Source organism: Topomyia yanbarensis, chromosome 2 (assembly GCF_030247195.1).
Source record: "Topomyia yanbarensis strain Yona2022 chromosome 2, ASM3024719v1, whole genome shotgun sequence".
In the NCBI taxonomy this organism is placed as follows: domain Eukaryota; kingdom Metazoa; phylum Arthropoda; class Insecta; order Diptera; family Culicidae; genus Topomyia; species Topomyia yanbarensis.
The window spans coordinates 308,443,018-308,470,022 of NC_080671.1; the positions used below are offsets into that span (position 1 = coordinate 308,443,018).

The 27,005-nt window shown below is 39.5% G+C and overlaps 2 protein-coding genes across 4 annotated transcripts in view; both read right to left on the reverse strand.

Annotated features, from left to right (window-relative positions):
* Positions 1-27,005, reverse strand: part of LOC131683518 (uncharacterized) — a 484,216-nt gene that overhangs the window by 51,285 nt on the left and 405,926 nt on the right. The gene's annotated exons all lie outside the window — the stretch shown is intronic.
* LOC131683519 (AP2/ERF domain-containing protein PFD0985w-like) lies at positions 253-26,986 on the reverse strand. The gene is made up of 2 exons (XM_058965559.1): positions 11,177-26,986; positions 253-11,129 (listed from the first exon to the last, which is right to left on the reverse strand). Exon 1 carries the CDS (start codon positions 26,829-26,831, stop codon positions 23,700-23,702), a length of 3,132 nt encoding a protein of 1,043 aa, XP_058821542.1. The 5' UTR covers positions 26,832-26,986; the 3' UTR covers positions 253-11,129; positions 11,177-23,699.

Here is a 27,005-nt window from a genome sequence, read left to right on the forward strand (position 1 = left end):
TTGCACTTTCTAGCAGAAGTGCAGAAAACTGGGTATGTTCCATTGACACTTCTGCTAGAAAGTGCAAAACCAGTGCAATCCACTACACCGGTGTCAATCAATCGAAAATCCCATTAAATACTTCTGAATCTACTGTTGTCTTCGACATATCCATGAAAGACGAGATTCGTGGAACTCCGGACCACATACGCTTACAAGTGGGTCCAAATATTTTTAATTTTTGATTTATAATAAATTCCGAGAAGTCGAGTGCTCTAAGATGTTCTATACTACGGATCAAATCTGGAAGGGTCCACTGGCTTTGGTACTTCAATCAAAAGTTTACCACTTCTTACAAACTCAGTGATCCTGCTTCAGTTCACGGCGCAGAACTATCATCATTGATACATTACCCGCAGACAATTACTTCATCGTTTTGAATAGCCTCAGTTCTATTAGCGCTATTCGCTCGATGAAACATGGAAAGTACTTCCAGTATTTTTAAGGGTAAATACGGGATCTGATAAACCTGTCCAGACTACCTTGGTTTGACTCTTTAGCTAAGGTGAGTGCTTTGGAAGGTGACATTTATGAGAGACCAATTTTCTTTAACGAGTTTTTCACTATTACTCATCAGAGAACGCTCGAAAGTTGGTAAACTTCGTGGAGCAATAGGGTACTTGTTGATAGTCCCTAAGATATCGACCAAACATTGGTTCAAGGGGATGGATGTGGGTCGTGACTTCATTCATGTGATGTCCCAACTCTCGACAAACCATTTCACGATGGATGCACATCTCCGGCGTATTGAGCTCGACGATATTGGTATCTGCGCTATCACGAAATCGAGTACATTGTCTGGGCGTGCACCGAGTACAGTTCCGCCAGGTCTCGGCTAACGGCTACCCTCGGGGCCTGAAGAAGACCACTCAATGTCCCGGTTCGAGATGATTTGGGAAGCTGCGATCTTCCCTATATGTCCCTCATCTATTTCTTCCTAAAATCAATCAATATAGGAATTTAGCCTCTCTTTCTGATTTCTCGTTCTCAGAAGTCTCCTGTGCTGCTTTGTGATGCCGACTCGCATCAGAGCGCTGCTACGTGATTGTCTTCACTCTCACCTTTGTACTGGCATTAACCTTCCGGCAGTCGCGCTAGTGCAATGAGTGCACGCTGTTCTAAAAATCTAGCTAGCGAAATCGTCTTAGAGCAGCTGCGGCTGCTTGTTCAATGAGCCATTTGCGTGACTTCTCGAGGGTTAATCAAAATTGGAACCGAAACGACCTGAACATCTGACGCAGTTAGGAGGATTCCCCACGGGTCCGACGAAAACCACCCGACGTCCCAGGCAGCTTGTCTTAGCAGTACAGGCGTACAGGTCGTACCGTCGACGTTCTGCAATAAACTGCAAGCTTGATTCGTCTCTTCTCTGTCATCGCTCTCTACTCTCTCTTCCCTGTATATTGCTGTGTCTCCGATGCTGACAACAAATCCCTATGAAAATTTCTCCCTCCTCTGAATTTGATCCTGTTTCCCCGTTATTGCCCTCCATTAAATCCCAATTACATACCCATTAAATTAAAAATTAAAACAAAATTGTATTTATAGAACTATATTTAGTTACTCAGCACCCCGCCCCCTTTTTAGTCTTAGTGATTAATACCCCATGTACCTTGAACTTTATTCCTAGTTCGTCGCTGTTGTGCTATCTTATGACAAGCGCCATTTTGCATATTTCGAGAAAAAGTTTTAAAGTTTGAGATTGAATATGTCGTAAGTTATAAATGGTAAAAACTATTCAGAGAATACAATTTATGCATCTATCTATTCTTGCTGAATTTTCGCTAATAATATAAACAAAAGTCGCATACACACGTGTCATAGGTGTGTATTGATGATTTGTATGGTGTGTCATAATTGTGCATGGAAAATTTTCCCTTCAAATAAAGCATCATTTTTTTTACTTTTATTCATATCTTCGGTCTATTGTATTGAGATGCATTTTAAAGAGGAAATTGGTCAAGGAATCTAGAAAAAATAGTATTTTTTGTTCACAGTGTTACCAAGCATGCAATATTTCCAGTTTAAAAGAAAAAAATCGCTTTTTCTCCCAATACATGTATTTTTCTTTCTTTTTCTCTTCTAAAACTTCAATATAACTTGAGCAAATCCTAAGATTTGAAGCAAAAAGCTCACAATTTCTCATCATGTTTCTCGCTATATCTCAGTGGCCAAGCAGAATTTCAAAATTATGAAAACGCCACTTTGTAGATATTTTTCAGACAACTAATGTGGCATATCTAACTCAGGTTACCCCAAAATTGCCTTTGTCATAAGATAGCACAACAGCGACGAGTTAAGATAGTCTAGGTGTTACAGGGTGTTTGGTTCATGATTAGAATCTCTCGAGGTGTGATTGACTGTCATATTTGGAGAAAAAAAATGTTCTGCGCATACCATCAAAGCTCAACCGTTGCAGTTATTGAACTTTTTGTGTAAAAAACTTATTTGTTTTAAAATACCTCTGAAACAAAAAGTTTACTTTGTATTTTTAATCTTTTAGTTACATTCGAAAGGTGAAAAAAATTCCTATTGAATAGTGTTATGATGGAGGTTATTCAAAAATTGGGTATTAGGACGATTCATGATTTGTTCTTCAACTTCATATTCCTATCTCTTCTCATTTCATTGCAATTTCATTACTAAACTTTTTCTGAAATCGACTTACAAGTGTTTAAAAGACTGTCATCTAAAAAATGCATAATATCCTTATTTCCAAGGTTTCTTTGGAAAGCTGAGAAAATTTTCTATCAATGTATGTACAAATATCTCTTAGTTAAGGGTACTAAATGACTTTTTACTGGTAAAATTGCTCACAATTGGCGTTTGTCGAGAAGTTTTGTAACTATTTTGATTATTAATCAACAAAATTTATTGTTACTATTGTTCATTTGGTGCCCCTTAACATGCTCTATAACTTGTTATTTCACACTTTATCCATATCTCTTTTCTTTTGGCTGCTATTCAATAGTTAACACAACATGACCTCGCCACAAATGTAGAAATCGAATGCGAGCAAAAGATGTGATAAAAATGATTTTGCGTCTAAACAAAAAGAGATAATTGAAAGGAGTCAAAAAAAGAATTGTAGAACTTACTGAGACGCATTATTTCCGTTTTATTTTTTATTGTATTTTTTCTGTGCTATAATAATATCATGTTCGCTCATTACTAACGTTTGATAAAAATTGACAACATCAGAAAGTCATCAATATATAATGGCTCGAAGAAGCCGGATAATATCAAAGAATGGGAAAAATAAAAATGGGTATCGTAAATTAACATTTATTCTGCAATATCGCTAGCAAAACGTTTCGATTCTGCGAAATTCAGTGTGATTTTTTAAATACTGGTGTGAATGGTAACTATTTTTGTCTTTTTTCATTGTACCTCCATGGAGCTATCAAAATTCTCTTCACGCGTGTTCTGTGTAATTAGCGTAGAAATAGTGCTCTTAACTGTACTCATTGTGCTAGGCGGCCAATAATGTGCTCATATGGTAAGTGCTAATGTGCTCTTCGCGAATATGAACTAGATTTACGAAACATTCAGTAGAGTAACGAGCAGTCAACCCTTTCCAGCTGCCTTTTGCTGCAATTTGCGTAGAAACATTTTTTTCTAATTAAAAGTTGTTACCATTGCTGAGATCCTCCGAGACATGTGTGTAACTTCATAAGTAGAGCGGAATGCCGTTTAGTAGATGCCTACCGCTCATTATCAACTTGAAAATACATGTTGTACATTTGAAAGGATCCCACAGTCACGCCAGCACGCTCTGCCAATCAATCAATTATAGTTAAGAACAAGTTGGCACAGAAAACTTCCACTTGAATAGAATGTGGATGTGGTAATGTTGTTCCACACTTTCTATAAATTGAATAAGTTAGTATGTTCTTCGAAAACAATGTTTGGCATTGGAGTAACTTGGTTTGATATTTGTTCAACTGTTCAATAGAAATTTAAACTTTGATTGATATTGCGACTTGTTTCTTGGTTTTGAACGTTTCTTACATTGCTCTGTATTTGTGATGATTACTATATATTAGAAAATGCTGTGTCAAGCCATAACATGACCTTTTTTTGGTTCAGTGCTTCGAAATCGCGAACCCCAGCTGCACGAGAGCAACGTTGGTTCCAATGTTACTTATTACAATCCCAAATAGATTATAATCGAACCATTAAGCTCTCAGGGGCGTAAAACTTTTAATCTTTTTCGTACAAATTTAAAAGTGTCAAACAATCGATTCCTATATCAAACCCTGCTAGATGTTGAATCTATGCCGAAAAGTTTATCTATACCGGAGAGTCTGTCGAGCGGAAAGTTTTTCCGATATAATCATTAGTATTCTCACAGCAGTAGCGGTAGATTATTCTCCATACACCCTAGATCGCAGAGTTGTGATTTATTCGAGATTTCTGTCCTTGATGCAGACAGTTAATTCACTTCTCACCAAGTGCTTCGGGGTGAGGGGCAATAGCCGTGTAAGACAATGCCATCGGGGTTCCGGGTATAGAACGCGAGAAGCTTTCTTCCGGTCGCCGGGTGAACAAAGCCTACACATTGAAAAGCTCACTCTACTTTTCCGCAACCCCATCCAGTCCGACGGCTAGTCGGGCTGTTGTTCATCGGGGAATCGTTCAGCTAAATCCAAACAGCATTTATAAGAGACACCCACCAAGAGCGGACCAAGGATATACTCCAGCTGGAAAAGCTGAGTCCGGCAGCAGGGGAATCCGTTCGCGTTATAATCTTACTTTATTTATGCTGACACTCGATGTCATAAATTTAGGTCTTAGCAGAAGCTCACGGAGTGAATCCTCTGATGTTGGCTTTTCCTCCACAAGCGAAGGCAGTCGATGGTTCCGTGCCTTGCCGTCGTTCGCCAGGTTCGGGAGAATACCGGGTTGGAAAAATGAACAGCGGATAGAGTGGGATAGTATGTTTGCAAGAGGTGCTTACGGCTTAGCATTTTACATATCGGAATGTGTGTGATTCGAAGGTGGCGGTTAATATTTTCATCTTGTTTCGGTATAACATAGGCTTTGCCGTAAAAGAGCGTTCGCGACTGCCGTTGGTTGCTGCGATGAGGTCGTATTTTATATTTTCATACATTTTGCAGTTTACAGTTAACATCTGTCATGAAAAGTAATAAAAATTTAAATCTGTCAAGGCGCTCTAAAGCATATGACGTGCTGTGTACAACATCATTCATGAATATCTGCAAGTATGGCTCTTTCGCCACTTGAACTGTGGGCTGTTTCGCTTTTATTGTTCAAGCGATTTGCACTTGCTCTCGATCGGTATGGTTTGAACCAGAAACGAAGTACCAAGAAGGCAGGCTTCGCAAAGGTTTGGGTTTTAAAAAAATCCGCATCTAATTCTTAACTTAATTTAAGAAAAGTCGGGATTTCTCAGAGAAGTCAGTTAGAACCATTTATTTTTTATTTATTTCGAAGGAGCACAGAGTATATGTACCAACAAATTAGGTTGAAGTCTGAGGGGTTTTTACCGATTCCAGTCTAGATTGCGCGGATCTGCTGACACGGGGATGGCTGTTTTAAAGACTCCATGCAAACGTTTGCATTCAGCATCTGTCGCAGCTTATGGGAAGAGGACATATCGTCGCTGTTGTGCTATCTTATGACAAACGCCATTTTGGGGTAAACTGAATTAGATATGCAACATTACTTATCTGAAAAATCTCTTCAAAGTGGCGTTTTCAGAATTTTGACATTTTGCTTGGGTACTAAGATATAGTGAGAAACGTACTGAAATATTCTATGATTTTTGTTTAAAATGACTGTGATTGGGGTTTGGCGCATGCTATCTTGATGTATAAGATGTTTTTCTATGTAAAACTGTCTGAGAAACAGAATGGCATAATCATTTTCAAAACAAAACACACGAATTGTGAAAAAGATGCAGTTTAACTTTACAACTGAAAATATAGCATATTTGGCAACACTATAACCTTAAACAACTATTTTTTTCTAGATTACCCGACTCATTTCCTTCAAAATGCATCTTTCCGATTGTTCATAGACCAAATGAAGCCAAAGATATGAATAAAAGTTAATAATTGATGATTTTTTTCAATGGAAAATTTTCCATGCACGATTATGACACGCCATACAAATTTTGTCATCAATACACACCTATGACACGTATGATTGCGACTTTTGTTTACATTTTCAGTAACAACTCGCAACATAGTCAACCGATCTTCGTAATATTTGAGACATTAATACAGAATAGATAGAGGCATCAATTGTCTTACATGAAGTGTTTCTATCATTTATAAGTTTGAAGATATTCAATTTCAAACTTTAAAAATCGTTTTTCTCGAAATGTGCCTAATGGCGCTTGTCATAAGATAGCACAACAGCGACGATATATCAACTCAGACTCTTATCGAAAAATCTTCGCATGGCCTACTTTATCTAACTACCTTCTCTTTGTCAAGGATCGTCTACCTGTTTGCTTTTTTGTGATGCGTATAATGAACTTTACTATTTGCAAATAATTTGGATACGTAGCCATTTCAAAAGGGTTCGCTGTGGAAATACGATTGGGAATCATGTTGATGATACCTGTGGAAGAGATTTTGAAGTGTCTCTACTGTGGGGGAAATCCACATGTTCTCCTTAGCGCACAAACAGCGCTAGGAGAAACAGAAGTGTACCTACACCACCGGCCACTACGAATATCTGTACTAACTTGTCTACTGACGAACGTGACTCTGATGAACCTCTCCTGAGTTTCGTTTTTGAACAACTATTATTATTATTATTATTATTGTTTATTGGGATTTTAGCCTTTCAGCCAATCGCCAATGGTAATAGTTACATTTAATTTTACAGTCCAAAATTTAGATTTTCTTTGGTTTTTGGGATATTTGCTCTTGTCTTGGCTATTCGGTTGAACGAGGTCGCGGGAGACGTCTCTAGCACCCGGCCGGGGTGTGGCCGAGGACGCATGGTTAGTTGGTTTTCACTTCGGTGGTGACTGTGGTTGTTCCAGGTTGGCTCGTCGCTTCAATAGGTGGGCAGGCTGGCTGCAGGCGAACCGCTGATCCAAAGGGGCTGGGCGAACTCTTCAACATCGCAATGATATGGCAGAGGATCCGTTGATAGTGTGGTTGTGGTGTGTCTCGAGGGTTTGGTCTAGACTGATCTTGGCCGTGTTGGTAGTTCATGAGGATTTGCTGGAAGAGAATTACGGTTTATCGTGGTCTTGCTGGGCCATGGGCACCCCGCTGGTACTAAGAGCCATGGGCGACTACTCCAGCACCGCAAGCGTGTGGCAGTGGGTCCACAGGTAGCGTGATTGTGGTGTGCTTCTGTTGAGATGCTTTCGAGGGTGCGGTCTTGACTGAATCAGTCGTGTTTCGATTTATGGTGGTCATGCGGGGCTATGGGCACCATCTCCATTGACGTTGCGTGGCATGGCAGGGGTTCGGTCTTGGTTGATCTGGGCCGTGGAAGACCTCTCCACCCGGCGAAGGCCCTCAGTCGGTTGCGTTCCGCTAGCGGTGGGATTGATTATAGTTGACGGGTGAGGGCCGAGGAAAACGTCTTCATTAGCCGGCGAAGATGTGGCAGAGGGTCCACGTTTGGTCTGGTTGATTCAGATGCGATCGTATAGGCGGGCGTCTGACAAACTATAATTAAAGGCAAAAACTTTTGCAATGCTTCCACCTACATGCCTCCTAGATCCTCAGTTGGCCACCAACGACTTTGCATTATTGTGAAGCGTCTCTCCGCATCGAGCTTAGTTTCAGGTGGATTTAACTCCCACGGTGCGGCATGGAATGGCCTTCATCATGATAATCGATTTACCTCACTCTATGATCTTTGTGACATATTCCGTATGACTATTTTGATCAGGGCCACCAAATACAATGAATATTTCGTATGACCTCATTCGAAATATTGATTGGAAGAGCTACGTGTCCACGTTATCCGGTAAAACCGAGTCCACACAAGAGCGTCTTCCGGAGAAAGAGTACGGGTTTTCGGCTGGCTTAATTCTCGAAACCGCGATTCCAGCTCAGACGGAACGCGTACCAGGTGCAAAAACTCGCAGATGAGTTCCCAACCTATGGTGGAAAAAAGAGTGCTCATGCGTATACACGGAGAAGACTGTCGCGTATCAAACCTTCTGGGATGACGGGTTGCCCGCTAGCTATCGGCAGCACGCGATGTTAGAACGTGAATTAGGAGTTTGATGAAAGCCCAAACACCAAGTTACCGGCACCAGTTTGTTGACAGATTTAAGAGGAAAACATCGATGAGTATTCTTTGGAGCACTACCCGACGTATGCGAAACCGAAACAGTACTAGCGAAGCGTGGAATATTCAAACCGTTGGATATTCAATTTCACCAAGAAGGTTTGTCCAGATTCCTCCTCGGCACAGAAGATCTATCGCGTCGATACCGAGAACGAAACACCTTTTTAGATGGTGGAGTTCTCACTCATTCTCTTATTATGTAACAATTAAGCGTCAGCGCCAGACAGAATAAAATTCAACTTGTTGAAGAATCAGCCAGACTCTGGTAAGATACGCATGCTGAATTTATTCACGTTTCATGCGGGTAACATTGTCCTACACGATTGGAGGCAAGTGAGAGTCATCGTCATTCAAAAACCAGGAAAACCAGCCTCCGACCACATCTTGTATCGACCAATTGCAATGCTCTGCTGTACTCGGAAGCTGTTAGAGTAAATGATTATTTTCCGTATCGACAATTAGGTCGAAATAAATGATTTTCTGTCAGATACACAATTCGGCTTCCGCAAAGACAAAGGGCGAATGATTGCCTCGTGTTACGCTCAACTAAAATTCAAATGGCTTATGCTAGCAAATAACAGACGGCATTAGTGTTCTTAGATATAAAGGGGGATTTTGATTCAGTTGCAATTAGCATTCTGCCAGAGAAGCTGCATCAACATGGTCTTTCAGCGACTTTATACAACTTTCTACTGAACTTGTCGGAAAAGCATATGTCCGGCGTGCACCGAGTACAGTTCCGCCAGGTCTCGGCTAACGGATACCCTCCGGGTTCGAGGAAGACCATCCAACGTCTAGGTGAAGGATGTTATGGCAAGCCGCTATCTTTCGTATATGTCCCTCATCTCTTCCTAAAATCAATCAATATAAGAATTTAGCATCTCTCTTTGTACTTTTCTCGATCTCAAACGCCTCTTGTACTGCTTTGTGGCGCCAAATCGCGTCAGAGTGCTACGACGTGATTGTCTTCATTCTCATTTTTGTGCTGGCATAAATTAAAATTGGAGCCGAAACGACCTGAAGATCTGACCCACTTTGCAGATTCTCCATGGTTCCGACGAGGACCACAAGACGTCCTGCTGCTTGCTGTCTTGTCTTAGTTGTACCGTCGACGATCTGCAGTAAACTACAAGCTTGATTCGTTGCTTCTCTGTCATCGCTGTTCATCCTCTCTTTCCTGTATATTACTGTTACTACGATGCTGAAATCAAAATCCCATGAAAATGTTTCTCTCAAGTAAATAGACCGTTGCAAGAAAAAGTGAATTAAATTCTGTTTCCCCTTATTGCCCTCCATTTTTTCGCAATTATATACTCATTACCTTAAAAATTAATGCTATGGTGTATTTATGGTATTATATTTAGTTTTTATAGTATTATACCCACAAGAGGGATGTCAGAGTCGCACTCTTTCTGAGCCAAGACAGCATATTTCATATACCTTCTGTAAAAGAGTGCTTAGAGCGTCTTTTGAGGGAACGTTTTTGCTCGTGGGTAATGGCAATATATCATGTGAACTCTTCCCAAAATATGTAGGCTTTACATTATTTCTAAGTAAGAGTCATCCAAAAAATTCTCAGCGCGCTTGTCACACCGAACCTTTGCCATACAAAATCTTCGCTCACTGGATAAAAGGGTATTTGAAACAGCATGTCCCGTGCTTCAGTACATCTACGCCTGACAAACTCAAATCGGTGACCGCTCTGTCGATCTTAACTTTGTGGGCGGACATATAAATGCGACAGTCCTTTATGAAATACTTGTCGACAGTTGTGTCATTTGTTTACTTTTGATAGGATATTACAATGCTGAGCTTATCTACGAAAACTTTCGAGATATCCGTCTGAGCTGCATATTCGAATGAAATCATTAGAATAATTTAGTGGATTACATTTGATTCGAGAAAAGATCAGATAGGGTCTAACTGATTCAATTTCTATGATTTATAATAGGAAGTTAGAGTTTTCGAAGACGAATTTTGTTCGACATCCATTTTAGACAAAGGGAAAACTTTAAGAGTGTGAAGGAAAATACATAAAAGAAAGAGAAAGGCAAGTCAAGCGATAGGAAAATAAAAATGATGTCACCTATATTTTCTCGATGCATGGCAGGATGCTACTAGTAGCAAATGGTAAAACCGGTAGCAAAACGAGTCGATGAAAACCTTTAACAGCAACAGATCATAAAAGTACCTGTGTTTACTTCTTTATGCAAAAAAATGCCATGACGGCATTGGGACTGGTGAATAAAATCTAATGACAGGAACCGCGTAGCGTAGTAAATCAATTGCTCTATACACAGCTCAACTGAACTCGGTCCCGAACCTAAAACCTCTATAATAGAAATAAAAAAATCTAATGGTATGCACCGTAATCACCAATCCATCAACCAGGTCACAGATTGTAAAAATTATCTTCTCAGTATACTAGTCTTGATATGAAGTATGCTGAATAGATTCTCCGTCTGTTGTCTTCAAAAACCTAGCGTCAACTGAATTTACGAATCTACAACTCACGATTGGCGGCTAATTTCTAACGAATTAGTCACAACTTAGCGTTCATGCTCATGAAATAGCACAATATCATGAAATAATTTCTTGTCTTCGTGAAATAATTGAAGATTCCTAGTGTAATAGCTACGATTTACAATTCGAGCTCGTGCAATAGCTCACAAAATGGAAAAATATTCATGTATATGTGAACTGTTTTATGATTCCTAGCAACTGACCGTACGTCCTCGTGAAATAGTTTCCAAAATCATGAAAGCTTTTTCATAGGAACGTGAACTGATTCATGATACCTAATATAATAGGCTTTTTCATAGGAACGTGAACTGATTCATGATACCTAATATAATAGTCACATCTGACCATATGTGCTCGTGAAATAGTTCACAAAATCAAAAACTATTATTCATGGATTCGTGCACAGGTTCATGACTCGTAGTACGTGAATCACAATCTGTCTTGAGTGATATTTAGAAGATTTCAATTTCATGCAACTCTGCGCATAATACTGATATTTTTACGTGAACTATTTCACAAACGTTGCGTTTTGCATTGAAATATCATAATTATGTCCAGCCTACAGGTGCGAGCAGCAGATGTAAGAAAATTATTAGGATCACGAACATCATTATTCATTTGATAAGGCTACGTGTGAACGGAAAACGCAAACTGCGCTGAGCACCAAAAAAATATGATAGAGCCACAAATCGTGTTCGTGATGTAGTTCACAAAATGAGATATAGCTAATCAGTTACGCCTTTATGAACCAAATCGTATTGTCACGTTATTCCGAGTAAAAAAATCGATATTAATTAAACATGAACATGAGTCACATTACTCACCGTGTGAAATTGGAACGTGAGCTCAAGAATAAAATATCACGGTAACGTGTTAAAGTTACGAAAAACGTGACTAAGATCCTGAAACAATGAACATAAATTAAACTACTCGGGATTAAAACATTAATAATCGTGACTTTGATCCTGAAATCAAAAACACAAATCACTCTACTTTGGACTAAAATATCACGATAACGTGAATAGAAATTACGGAAATCGTGGATCTTGAAATTATGAATATAAGTCATACAACTCTGCCAGCAAAAGCCAACACGAAACTCGTGAATATAATATCACGAAAACGTGAATATAAATTACGAATATCGTGACTAAAACCCTGAAATCATAAACATAAATAGCGCTGCTCTGCTAGAAAAATCCGATACTAATGAATAAAATATCACAGCAACGTGATGAGAAATTACGAAAATTTTGACAAAGCTCCTGAAACCATGAACATCGTTTTAGTTGATATACTACAAACCAATGTATCTCAAAGTATGAATAATAATTGTAACAAAAACTAATCATGTCCGATGAACAACCACCGTAACCCAACGAAAAATTGCAATGTAACGCTATGTACCTTATTTGCGCAAACTAGTTTTTTGAAAACATAAATAATTTCATGAATACGAGGTTTATTATCCATAGTTTCAGGAGCTTGGTCACGATTTTCGTAAATCGTTCAAGCATGAAATCGTGATTGTTTGTTCATGAATTTATAAACGGATTATTTTCCGTGTAGTGGATGGCCTCGGACTATCGTTTGCCCTGTTCACGAAATGGGACTTCAAAATTCAAACGATTTGGCGCCTACCCAGATCCTTGATCCGAGTTATATGCACGTGTGCGCAAAGACGCTTGAAACTACCCCAAATAGGGCTCTTCGAAATAAAACTAAGTCAACGTAAACATTATCTAGCATTATTTACACCAATAGAAAACATGAATCAATTGTCGCGATTGCCGCGCATAAAGGTATTAAATTTGTATTCTTACAATCAGAACAAACACTGGCTGAAAAATATTGATAATGTATGGAAGTATGTCAGTGTCCAATTTTGAATAAAAATAAATATTAAATAGATAACATATTTTTCCTAATTTCTCTTTTCAGTGTTCTATGAAGATGGTCATTGTTGCCTAAGATTCAACTGGCACATGACAGCTCGTTGATTAATTCCCTAGTTCTACAAATATTTAGGGTAGGGTAAGGGTAATTCAGGTATAAAGATACACTTTAAATTATTTTATTGCTTTACAGAAAGTGTTCATCAATTTCCATATAATAATGCCGTAATTTAAAATATTTTCATTTCATTGCACGTTTCATTACTGAAAATTGGACGATTGACAGTGAATCTCCGGACGCGCATCGTCGAAAACTAAAAAACTCAAAATTAACGACCAATCGTTTCGAAATTTTGTACAGTTCTTTTTCACAACATTCCCCAGGTAAATACGGGTGCTTTATGTTTTGCTTGATTTTTGAATTTTTTGTAGCAAGTTCAACCCAAAAGATTTTGATAGCAAATCGGTTAACACCTGGTTACCTGAGCAATGATGTGAAGAAGAATTTCCGAACGATTGGTTCAGAGGATTTTGAGTTATGGCGTGCACCGCCTTTTTTTTCTGATGATTCACTGTCATTCAACCAATTTTCAGCATTTTTCAATGAAAATTTAGGAAAATGTAGTTTAAATGTTGCAATATTGTACAGAAATTGACTGAATAGACTCACACTTTTCGCCATATTTTTTTTTTGTAAGCAACGCTTTTTCGATCAAAAATTCCTTATACCCGGATTTATTTCGTACCATACATTTTCCATATAAAACACGCTTATTGCATTGCTAAATTTTTAGCAAATCTTATTGTTCCCAGCCCACTGTAGCATGGCGTCGAAAATCCGCGAAATGTTCTCGCTTGGTATCGTATTTTATGTCCTCGGATAAAAAAGTATGGAATAAAACGTGACAGCAAAATGAGATTCGATAGATTCATAGCTGGCACGCAACGTAGGCCGACATTTAATAGCCATTCGGTATCTTCATGCATTGGCAATATATACAATTTTATGCACCAACATTGGCGCGTTCATACTCTGGAGGAGACCCAAGGTGTTTCACCGAGTCGGCGGCGACGACGACATTCTTCAGCACCAACGAGATGCGAGGTTTAATTTTGACCTAGTATTCAAGAAAAAAGCTGTTGAATAATCTACCGGTTACGCATTCTGGTCTGCCGGCGCACAAATGATATTCCAATTTTCCATGCACAGCATCTTTATTTTGCTACGATTTGTGGGACAGCGAACGAGTTGAAAGCGATTTTATCAATTATTGTTTTGTTTGTACCTCTTCGTTCTTGTTTGCTGCTAGTTTTCTGATATTGGTTTTTTGCCACTCTGCAAGTGGGATGCTGCAGGCTAGGAAAATTTTGTTATTCTGTTTTTTTTTCAAGTAGTACAAATAAAATTTGAATTTGTTGCGGCTAGATTTTTTAGTTAAAAAACTTGTGCTCTCGGGTATAATAGAACAAGTACCGAACGAACGAAATTTGCCTAGCCTATGCATTGGTTGTCTTATCACATAAGTTTTCCGTATGTAGATTTGCTCCACAATATTGTGAAAGCAGGATTCGGGGTGGCAAGCAGGAGAATTATTAAAGAAGGTGGTGGTGAAGGGGAGCACAATCACAAACACAAGAAGATACTCCTCGGTTGCACAGCCAGCACACGCTCGCTACTACCGGACGGAAATGAACAAACGTGAAAATGGTGACACAACACACGTGAAATCAGAAAAAACGTAAATGCGAGAAAAGAAACCAGTCTAACTAGACCAAACTCGACCGGATTTGGAGAAAAACCCCGGATGACAGAAATGGGTTGCAGGAAGGCAGGGTGAGATTTATCGATCTCATAACATTGCAGAAAAAGAAAAAGGATGGCAATTGTGGGTGGTGTGTGATGCAGTGGTGGGTATCGGATAAATTGGTTGCAAAGGGAAAATAAATCGGAAAAAGTGTTGCACAAAAAAACGGAAACGAAGGATGGAAATGATAACGAAATAAAAAAACACACAAAAAGAAAACCATTTTGCTTTTCCTTTATTAGTATGATTGCATTGCACTGCACTCTTATGGGTGTACGACACTATATAATTCGGCTGTGACAGATTGCTTAATTGGTTAGTAGACGTGGATGGATGAATGGATTAGTGAGCTTTTTTTCTTATCGAAGAATAACAAAAAAAGTGACATTCAGAGAGTGAGATGAAAGGTCCTAATATTAATGGAGTGGTACATTGGTTTCGAAATTCATAAGCGCTATGAAGATGTGATGTGAGAGGTTGTAAATAACTTAAAAACTATTGAAAATTGATAATACTAAATTATAAATAAAATAAATTAACAAAACTCTAGCTTACTGATACAATCAAATAAAACCTGATATACTCTTTGAACAACTCAAATAAACAAGTTTCACGCTGAAATCTGTTTCGTCATTTTGTTAAGCATACATTTGGAATACTTTCTAAATGTAATCCATGACTTGATAACTGAAACCCCCCAATCGGGGTAATTGAACTGTTCAAAGCAAGTGATAGTAGCTGTTGGAGAGGATATAAATCTTTTGGCGATCAAAACTTAAATCAAAACCTAATTGTAATGAAATCTCGATTCCCAAAACGGGAAGCTTCAATTACGTGTGCATTTATTAACATCAATCAGCCACGTAAGTAATATATTTTTCTTCCCATTCATGTTGTGTCGGGCGTAACCATACCAGGATATCAACGTGGGTATCTCCCAAATGATACCGTCCTCCCGTCTCCAAACGAAGAAATTATTTAATTCCAACTCAGACACAGCTAATGATATTGCTGCTGCTACTGCTCAGATATTTTTTATTGCCTGAGATATGTACGTTTTTGTGCGCTTCCTCTGCAATTCCTTTTTTCGTTCTGACGTGTTTCACTCTCTCTCTCTCGCTCTTCGTCAGACAAGCTTGGTGAACAGTATAAAAGCTCCCGCTTGGAATTAACCACCTTCAATTTAGGTTCAGCTTTTATTCGCTAGTAGAGATGAATATCGCGTGCCAACGTTCTCTGGTTGTTTTATTGGCTGTGGTGAGGCGGTGCGGTCGGTTGATTAATGGCTTTTTCATCATTATTTTTTATGGGTTTCTTCTGGCACTTTTTCGTTAGCTGAAAGCAATGCTTCGCGATTGGAAATCTTGGCTACAAATGGCTGATTGATGCTCGTACAGTTCCGACTGTTGACGTTAAAAAGTACTAATTAATTGATAGCAGCGTGTCATTTTTTTCCCTAGTGGGAGAGCTCAAAACGGTAATTGATAGATAATTCCACTGACCAGAAATCATTACGAGGTTTTTCATTATTTGCTTTCAGATATTCCCAGTATTTCAAAATATTTTTCTTGAAATCAGCAAAATATTGATGAAATTAAATCTCAAATTGAGATGATTTTACACAATATACTTGGGCCTCCAGCAGATGGAGATTAATGGAGACGCAAGAGGATTGTGTAGTCAAAGTTTCCTCCTCGACAAACGACTTGTGATTTGATATGTATGTAAATTGTTTTGAGGTTATACACTCTATTATTTTTCTCCGGACAAAACCAGCCTAGAAATCTTCATGTGATCCAATTGATCTACTGAGTTTTTCCTCGCATGTCGTGGAAGACGTAAAAAGGAATCCCTAAGTCAAGATGTAGCTCTACAGAAGTGTGAATGACTGGAGGGACTAAAGCACGTAAGAAATATCACTGTTCTTGTCCTTGTAGTGTCAAACGTGGGAAACAAATGATAGTCCCTCATTAATCAAGGTCCACGGTAGACTATTTTAAACGTGTTTGGTATTCTTTAGCTATTGCACTATAAGTGCAGGGTGTAAAATGTATATAGCTCTGATGAACAATAGCTTTAGTAACCTAATATAAAATCTAGTAGATATAAACAGCAACTATTAGCTTTAAGACTATTGATTCACAAATCATATTTCTAAAAACGAATCTCCAACCTTGGGAAGTTACTAAACTTATCTGCCACGTGCAAGAATAATTGCAAATAGTTCTTTGAAGTATGCCTTGTATTACAACTTACAACCCACAGTCAATCGGATTATTGTTAACATAGACACGACAAACGTTTATTGTTCGATATTTAACGCGTTGTTCACGACATTTAATCCACGTTGTGATGGTTTAAAAAGGGTCGAATCGTACTGTAGAAAAAATGGGTTTCGACTCATAATTTGCGAAAACTGGTCACATCAATTAGTGTTGCTCAGATAGATAAGATTCTCTGAATTGATGGAGTAGTGCGAAGCTGCATATACTCAATGCAGAAAATCGCTTATCATTTGCATGAGGTATTTGATGAAATTTCTGCTCTTGTCTGAAAGTTTGAAAAGGATCGGTCCATTAGGTAATTTTCTACAGCGCTTTTTCCGTGATGCAAATTGATGTGGGACACCCTTTAATCGGTGATCATGCAAATGTCCACCACATAATTTGGGGCAGTTAAGATATCAATTTGAGAGACACCGAATTGATGTCTTAAGTATGTCTTAGATGAACTTAAGTAGCACAAATCGTCATATACTTAATTTAGGAAATCCCTTGCATGCTCTGGCAGAGAAGAAGCGTTAGATGTAGCTCTCTGATCTTACGGTGTTAAGCATGAGCGGGTCAACTATCGTTATCTGATCATAAGTACATCGTCTTTGATCATTTAAACGCATAGATGTAACAGCCTCTTGCAGTGTAACTGTGCAATAATTTAATTTTTAATAAGTGATAGTACAAAATTGGATTCAATGTGTGGACCTTGCTAGACTCTTTTTGATCAAACCATTGATGCATGCAGATCATTTTCATACCTTTTTAAATTTTTGGGTGAATCGAAAATTGAGTCACTTATCACAACATCAGTTGTGAATACTGACAGTTGGGAGAAGCGTACTTTATCTAATCCTTTAAAAATGGGTCAAATTTTTGATAAAAATCAAAGTTGAAAAGCGCAATGGCAGAGGTACTCTCTCGACCAAAGAAATCGGCTCATTGTATAGAGTCTTCGAGTCTCAATACTTATGGAATGGAAGCAAGGTTGGAGAAACGTCACATTTCGATTGCTCTGAAGATCTGTTAAAAGATCTCAATGGGTTTTTTTTCAGAAGGAGGGGACTCTTTTATCTCCAGTTTCAATGGGTTTGGCTTGAGGTATGGAGCTATTGTTTGGTTCTCTCCGGATAACGAACAAAGCTGTACCTGGCTGAAACAGAAATTGGAGTAGATAAGTGGAAGGGCAGAGGACTTCAGTTTTATTGACGAGCCATATAACCTTAACCAGAATAAGGTATTCGTTTGCATTTTGTGGAATCCCAAGGAATGTTTGGAATGTTCTGATATTTTGATGAGACTAGATTTCCATAATCGTTGTTCGCGGTCAGTTTATTAGGAAGTTCTGAAAACCAAGTCAATTACAGAGATAATAAGCAGTATTTTTGCAGTGACGATTCCCGATCTCTGGAATTTCTGACGAAAAAGGGTTATAAACTGAACTATTGCTTCCAAAAAGTCACGGAGAAAGTTTATAAACCTATAAACGGTTTAAGCCGAATTTGAATGACAATATCTCTTCGGAGTGTTGTCGTTCTGTTATCTCAATATTATCTTGAGAGTTTTGGTATATCCGTTTATCGAGAGGTTTGAAGTGAAGAATACTTCCGTGTTGTCTATGTCATCTGCGTCTTAATTTACTTATCCTTAACCTCTACACTTCACCAATCATTTCCAACAAAAAAATGTTGAAAAGCATATCACAGCAAGACACATATCTCCGATCAACATGGCAACGTGCCATTTGAGCTAGTGGCTACTGATTCCTGATTCTTAAGATTGAGTTCCCATCAATGCGCCAAATCTCGTCTGTGTTGTTCGAAAGCCATTTTCTTAATTCTGAAATCAATGTGTGTAAACCAATTGAGTTTTGAGTCGAGAGTTACCCCAACACTTTGCACCAATGCACCAAACTTGATGGAGCCAATGAACCACATTTTGCTTCGTGAAGTAATTTTATTTTCCAGTTTTATTTCATGGAAGATAAGAACACTCAAAACGTATTTTGAAGTACCTCTTTTAAGACTACAATTGAGAGCGTTCTTTCAATCTTATTTCATCATTAATTGAGCTAGAGAGGTAGAACATGGCGGAAAAATTTATTCCCAAAGGTGGTCGCATGCTTTAGGACTATTGGTCTTAACTTCTTCCTTCTCAAGACAGTGGAACGAATTGTCGGTCATTTCATTCCGGTTTGCTTTGTAGAACTTCCACTTTATGCTATGTATCATGCATATCAGCGGGAGAAATCTACTACCACCCTGTTGCACAATGTTGTATGTAATATTGAAGAGGTATTGTTGCAAAATCAATTTGGCTAAGTAATTTCTTTGATTTTGGCGGTATTTTCAATAAATTTTGGAAGCCGTACAAGGATCATATATAATATATCATTAACTGAATACACGCCATGCTTAGCATCCGACAAATTTGCTCACCGAAAAGTTAAACATAGATTACAAAAACTGTTAAACATTCAGTTTTCTCCTCTAGGTAGTGAGCTATTACCGCTTTTATGGAATCTTGTCGCTGAAGGCTTGTTGAGAAAACTTAATGAATTTCCGGCATATTGTTTCGCTGATTCGCTTTTAAGTTTGATGCAGTATGCCGTATAATTTGTTGTACTTCAGCTTGAATTATCAGTGAATCCAAACAAAATACCAATATTCGAACACAGGCTGAGCTCACCCTTTGCAATTCTTTAATTTTGCAATGTTAGTCACAGAACAAGTATGATGAGGTAGCTCTTGACACCTAGGTTTATTGATCTACTACATCGATATCAAATATTTGAAGAATATGTGTGGTATTCGTTTAGTGTAAACGAGCTTTCTTGAAATACTGGGGGCTCTAACCCAAGTATATTTATTAGGGTAGGGCGTAGTTGTATGGAAAAAAGTAAACTGGACCGCATCAAGCCAGAACAAATCTTTTTCGGTTCCATTTGTGGTCACAAACAACTTAGCAAAATATTTGGAGTCGATTGGTTTTCCCGCGGCCTAGCGCAATCCCTAGTTAGATGATGAAAGGGTTGGTGGAGAGGGGAGGAAGGTTATACACATAAGCAGAATTAGGGTTTGTATGAAATTTTATGGAGCTGGTACGTTCAGTTGAATTATTCATAAATGTTTGCTGTTATGATTTAATAGGATGATCTTTTCGATGCTGTTAGATCAGTTGAAACAAATATTGCTGTTTAATGTGATTTCTTGTTGGAATCGGAAATTAGCTTCTCACCATATCGCAATTAGTTTGAAGCCACATCATGATGATCCAACTGCATTAAAAAGAGCGATATCATTTATTTACCGCTATTTTTCTATTCTACAGCACTCAAGAGATTGAACAAATGAGTTCAGATAATTCACATGAACAAACTAACTCGATAATATTTCAATTATTTCAGTTCAGTCTATTCTCAACCACCAAAGGCATCAGTCACAATCAGAGTTAAAAATATTCAAATTCATTGAATGAAAATTGATCATATTCAGCCGCATTCATTTTCAATATTCAGTGACGCAGCTGAAAACGTCAAACGAACAAACCGCCCATTCATCCATGCAAATTTTCATTCGTCTCCGATTATTACACGAAGCGACCGCGCAGCAACGAATCAAACGCATCAAAGTAGGCCCTGGCATAATGTAAGCGATGATGATTGTTGTTCCATATGCTTTACCGGCATTTGAAAACATTTTCCTAGATAATTAGTGAAATGAATATACTGAAGGATATTCAACTGAATGAATAAGGATGGATATTTGAATGAATATTTTTTCTATTCACCGCGAGTCGCGCCAGGTTCATTTTCAGCCGTCAAAAAAGAGCTTCGATTATTTTTAACTCTGGTCACAATACCAGTGTACTCTCTGCTGCTACCCAAGCCAGCGCAAACAGTTACTTTTTTCTTGTGTGCTTTGTCTAAAGAACAAAGGGAACCGTAACTATTATTCTTGTATGGTGCTCTATCAAGATGACTGAGTCTCATCAACAAAATGTTCGGGCTTCGGGCTAACACGGTGGCCATTGACTTCCGGTCTTTCCGCATAAGACCGAGTATTGGTGATGTGGAACATTTGCTGAAGGTGAAAATGCAACTTCGGTTTTCGGATGTCAGCTTCATCCAGTTGGAGCACGTCAGGCACGCGGTGTTGATAACGTTCAACAAATTCGCCCAGGCGAAAAGATTCATTTCGCAAAACAACTTGAAACACGTGCTGGATTGTGACACCGCTAAAATCAAGATCCCTGTGTATATGGATAACGGAAACGTGGAAGTTAAATTACATGATTTGGCATCACGTACTTGCAAAGTAGCCATTAAAAGATTCATGTCGTATTTCGGAGAAGTGGAAAACATTACGGAGGATAAGTGGAGGAAGTACTTTCCAGGTATTTCAAATGGTGTTTTTGTGGTGAGAAGGCGGGTAAACCAACCCATTCCCTCCTACCTTACCCTGCAGTATACAACAGAAGGGGGTGATACCATAATACAGCGAACTCTATGTACATATCAAGGACAAACTAACACGTGCCAGTTCTGTGAACAAACGGCACATTACGGACAACCCAGCCCAGAAACCGCTAAGAAAAGCTCTTCTACAGAAAGAAATACCAAAAATCTCAACAGCTAATACCAGCAATGAGGGAGCTACTAGCAAAGGGTTCACTCTCGTGAACCGAAAGGGAAGGCAGTTAGGAACAACACCTGATCGCGAACATCAAGGCAGTAACCCCAATGATAACTCGGACATGTGCGACGATGATAGAGATATGAATGACCTCCATGATACGTGGATGCAAATATTTCCCCGACACGAAGACGGATCTCCGCGCGCAATGGCAAGTCGCGCGTACGGGATCGATCTTAGCATTTATTGTTTATTATTTTTAATGTTCACATCATGTAAATATTTAAAAGACCCACGGCTCCGTGAAGCTAACGCCTTGAGCCGTGCCAAATAAACGAATTTCAAAAAAAAAAATATTTCAGTTCGACTATATTTCTGTGTAAGTATATAACCCTCTTCCCCTCTTCCTTGCCACTCTTCCTCCCCTCCTTTCATCGTATTACTACGTCTATGAATCTATGGTTATCTCGCCTAGAACGAAGAAGCGATCATTCTTCTCCCCGTGGATTTGTGAAGAATTTTTAGCTGGCGTCGGCGGTAAAACATGATGATGAGTTATGTTCTACCACAGACCATGCGGTAGACTTGGGTGCAACGCCCAACTCCTACTTAGCAGAAGGCAAAGGATTCTTCACGTTTCCTTTCGATCATGTCCTTATGAGCCTGCCTAGTCCTAGTTTTCCGTTCTAAGTTTATAACTGATTCGCTCTAGAACACCTATCCGTCTTTCAATTTCATTGCATTCGTTTCTCTTAGTCTCAAATTTGCCGAAAATAATCAACAAAATCGATAGAGTAGAAGCTTGCGGCAATTAAAACATAGTAACAGACAATATACTTGCGCCTCCATCAAATGGCACATTATGGAGAAGCTGCCGTCTTCTACAATCCGAATTCGTTTTTGCGCCAATCGATTTGTCACTTGTTTTGCTCGTACATGGTTAAGGATTCGATGTCATTTGATATGTTTTGCCGTACAACAGCAAAAGGAGCCTAAAATTTCGTTTCACTATTATATTCTAAATTTCGTAGCATTATTTGATTTCAAATCAAGTAAAATTCACGTGATTAATATCAGTGCAATAAATAAATAATAATAGTAATAAACGGTAAGATTTGATCAGCTTAGATTGATCCTTGAGCAGGTTTGTTAGACAGTTTAGGTCTGAGAAAAAATCCGGACGGAATAAATTCCTTTCACTCATACAAGTAAATGAAAAAGCATGATACGAAGCGACCCTTTAAGTTAAGGAATGCCTTCAAAAGTCGAAACTACTCATGAATCAATGGTATGCGAACTTGAAGAACTCGTTTGCTTATGTGGTATCAGGAACGAAATAAGCTGATCTATACTTTATTTAGCTTAGAGCATTTAATCGAGAAAATTTCAGCATATCCCTTTAAATGAATCCCTCCGGGATACTCTGTTTACTTTTCTTCTTCATCCTACCGAAAATATTTGTTTTCCATGTGTCAAAGCTGAACTATCTAATGATGATGGAAAGAATTGTGGTTAAAAGCAGTTGTTTTACAATTATTAAATTCTTTGAAAACAAATACCTACACACACAACGGAGAACGGATATTCAATTCGGAAGATTTTACACATCTTCTAAATCATTGAAGCGAAATTCGCTGTATATGCACTTTGAGAAAACGTGAATGTCTGATGGAATATCGGCTACTAGGAAAGATGAAATTTCATTTTCCTGGTCAGTTGATTATTTATCATTACCGTTGAGAGTGCTTTCAGCAATGGCTGCTCGGCAGCGTGCTTCTACTGCTTGCGCTTAAGAAAGTAATTAAACTTTACAAACAAACTTCATCGTAACGATATAAAATTCATATCTTAAACAACCTGCAACCTTCCGGAAAACCTTATCTCGGTGAAGATAAATCCGTTGAGCTTATTTACAAACGTACACATTCATTTATCAATTATAGAACTCTATTTACTCGCCAATCTTTGGGATAACTATCTTACCGGCTATAGACTGTTTCGATCGTTAGTTTATTTAGTCTTACGTGCTAGTTATTGTCGTTACCACATCATGTTCCACATGTTGAAATCGATTTCCATCTTTGTCCCGTAGACTGGGGGAGTTTTTGTTTGTTACGCGTTGTGATATATAGTAGCATCCAGGCGGAGGAACGCTTTTGGCACCAGAGGACGCCAAAGTACGGTGGATTCGTACCGATATGTTCGTAGTCTGTATAGGTGGAAAAGTTTATGGTCCTGCTAACACTCATATTCAAGCACAAGCTCACCGCGTTGTTTGTGCGATTTAGAGACGATTACCCGGTGTGGGCCGTACCCACCGAGGAAAGTAGGATTAGCATTTCCGCTCGCCTGGGAGAGCTTAGCAGTGGTGCGGCTGAACAACCGGGAGCTTGTCAGTAAATCTTTCTGATGGAAATCGTTTGTGAAGCTGTGCGCCCGATTCCTCACCACTCCTAGCTCGTTAAAGTTGTGGTTGACACTGACATCTTGCGCAATTTTGCCACCACCAATACCACCCTCAACATCACCATTATCATCGTCATCATCGTCGTCGTCGTCGTTGTCGTCATCATCATCATCATCATCATCATCATCATCACCATCGTCATCGTCCAAGGGGGCAGCAGAATCGTCGTCCTCATTATGTTCGATGTCATCATCATCTCCATCATCGTCAGTATTTTGTTCGTTAGCGGAAATATTGTTTCGAAAAGTTCCACTATCGAGAACTGCGTTACCGTAATGAAATGATTGATTTGGAAAATATTCCTGCGAGGAATCACAATTGCTCTCGTTGGTTGCTGAGCTGCCTCCACTGTTGAGTGAGAGCCTCGTGTTCAAACCCACTAGTACTGCTGCTCTTGTGTTTTGATAGTGCTCCAGATAATCCTCTTGATATGTTAAATGAGCCTCAAGTGGTGACTGCCGCTGGTGGCTTCGATGTTGGTGCCGATGATGATTGTTTTGCTGCTTGTGAAGCCGTGATTCACGTGTGCCCGGATGGCGTGGAGATAAATCAGGATAAAAATTTCTGCGAAACACTTCACCTCCTCTAAGCGTTCGAGGCAGCTGCTGTAGAATTGATGCGTTATGAAAATCATTCGGAGCGCCTTTTTGGTCCTGTTTTTGCAAAGCTTCACCGCCGAACGCACGTCGTTCGGGGAAACTGTTATGATTCGGCTGAATTCCATTATTGGCATGCAGTGAATAGTGACTGGCATCGTCTAGTGGCAACAGGTTTGGATTGCCTTCGTTTGCTTCGGTTCTGTTGTTGATTTTGCCCTTTGAGTGACGTCTTGAAGAGTACTCGACAGCATCTTGCTGGTAACACCGGAGTGTTTCCTCTGGCGAACGAATCAGCTTCAATTTTTGCATTTTATTGCCACTTGAGTTATTGCCACCGGCGCTAGACGAAGGTGCACTGTAAACGGAAGCATAGTCGCTGCTACTGAGCGAGCTAGAAGTGGTATTACTCTTGCCACTCTTTTCGCAAGTCGCGGGACGTGCATCGTCGAGAAGGTCCCGAGAGCTGAAGTCATTTTCCATTTTCATAAGACTAGCTAATTTCGTTTTATTAGTTCTACTGGTGGTGGTTGCGATGGTGTTATTTTTAAGCTGCTCACTGTTGACTTTTTTACGTCCACTCCATGCGTCATTTGGCAGAATGAGATTCTGCGTTCGTGCGTTATTAGCCTGTGGCATCAGCAATGGTGCGGTTGTGGTTGATGCTGTCATCAACATCTGGTCTAGAGTTTTGGAACAGGATTTTGCGCGCTTATGCCCCCCGTGCCGAGATGGCAGTGGTCTTTGAGCAGCCCGTAGTTTTTGCTCTTGTTGGTCGTTGTCAAATGTTTCATTCAGGAACGTATCCAGATAGGTTAGGTTTTTCGTTAGATCCAGTTCAGACTTGTAGCTCTTATATACAGTTTTGTTACTGAGGCTGGACTTTTCATTTTCCTCGTACTTGTGAGTGGCTTTTATCAAGTCATCCAAATTGTAGGAACTAATGTGGTGATTTTTCTTGTCTTTTGTGCCACCGCCAAGAAGTCTACATTTCTGGCCCAACTTTAAGATTTGTGTTTTGGCTTTGGTAAAATATTTACGTTCGTTCCTTTGCCATTGCGGTGGGAGCAACACCAGATGGGGCTGCGGTATTAACGTTTGTGCTCGTTCTTCAAAGTGGGTAGTTTTATTGGGGAAATTAAGATTTATATTTTTCAACTGGGGTACCTTATCCGGATTCTTGCGTGGGCCGAACGGAAAACGGAACAAATCGGTGCTCAGTTTCGATCCACACTTGCTTACTGTCCTTGCTTCGCAGCTAGGCTCTGAGTAATCCGAGGGGAAATCAAGCTCTGGCTGAGCATAATCCTGGCGTTTGAAAAAGCGTGTAGGTATGGCACTTTTACTTCTTGCATCATTGCTGTTACTGCTACTTGTACTCACTATTCCATGATCCTCGTTCGATAGGCACGGTTGACCGTTATTGCCCTCCTGACGACGATTTCGGTACGAAATATTGGATTTCCTTCGAATGTTTTTCCTGGAGTAGCGGCTTAGGGTGTTGCTGCTATACCGATGCATGTTTTCATAATTGTTTTCCATCTTTCTTGCCGGATTCTGACTAGCATCTTCCCAGCTAGCTATACCCTCACTAAGATCATTAACGACAAACTCTGGTCGACCCTCGGGGACTATCGAGTCGTTATCGAATATTTCCGACCGACAAAATTCATCGCTATCGTTGTTGTTATCTCTACCTCCTTCACCGCAGTGTGACGACGATAAACTTTTGCTATTGTAATTATTGAACACTTCCGCCGTTCTTCCGTTCACCCCTTCCACTTCCGTTTGCTTGAGCTCAGCAGGCACATCGTGCTGGTTTCCGGTGTCACCGATAGGATTGAAATCATGTGTCTCCGACAGCTTCCGTTTCTTTTCCGACTGCCTGACTAGCTGTTCGAGTGGCTTCCCATTCAGATGATAGATGCCACTGCTAGAGTTAGCCTTAATTAAATTTCCCTTTTTCATCCGCCCCACGCTTTCCACATTGGCAGTCGCTTCCGCAATGGCATTGCATCCGTTATTATTACTATCATTGTTACAATCTTTGGTTGGAGATGCAACAGTCGAGCTGTGCTCGCCTGGGCCCACCCTATTCGACCTTGTCAATATTAGTGAGTAAGATTTTTTAAAGTTAGATTTAATTAAAAAATTACTTCTATCTAGTTTATCGAGAAATCGATTGAATCTCTCCACGCTATAATCACTTACTTTGAACAGTCGAACGCCACCGTCATTAGTTTCATTGGCGTTATCGATGGTCTTCGCTTGAGACTGATAGCTATTACTGCCAACGATTGGTTCCATACAACCGACTCGACCGGGAGCGCCAGTAGAGTCAGATTGCGCAACCAATTCATTGGAGTGGGGAGTATTATTCGGACTAGCACTACCGATACTGCCAGCGTCCGCTAAGTGTTCTTTTACCGTACAATCAGTCTCACTAGTGGGTGCCTGCTAAACCCTTGTCGGTGGTTGTAA

What these genes read in the sequence shown, in the direction of transcription:
- LOC131683519 (XM_058965559.1), bottom strand. Translation starts at nt 26,831, where the DNA reads ATGGAACCAATCGTTGGCAGTAATAGCTATCAGTCTCAAGCGAAGACC.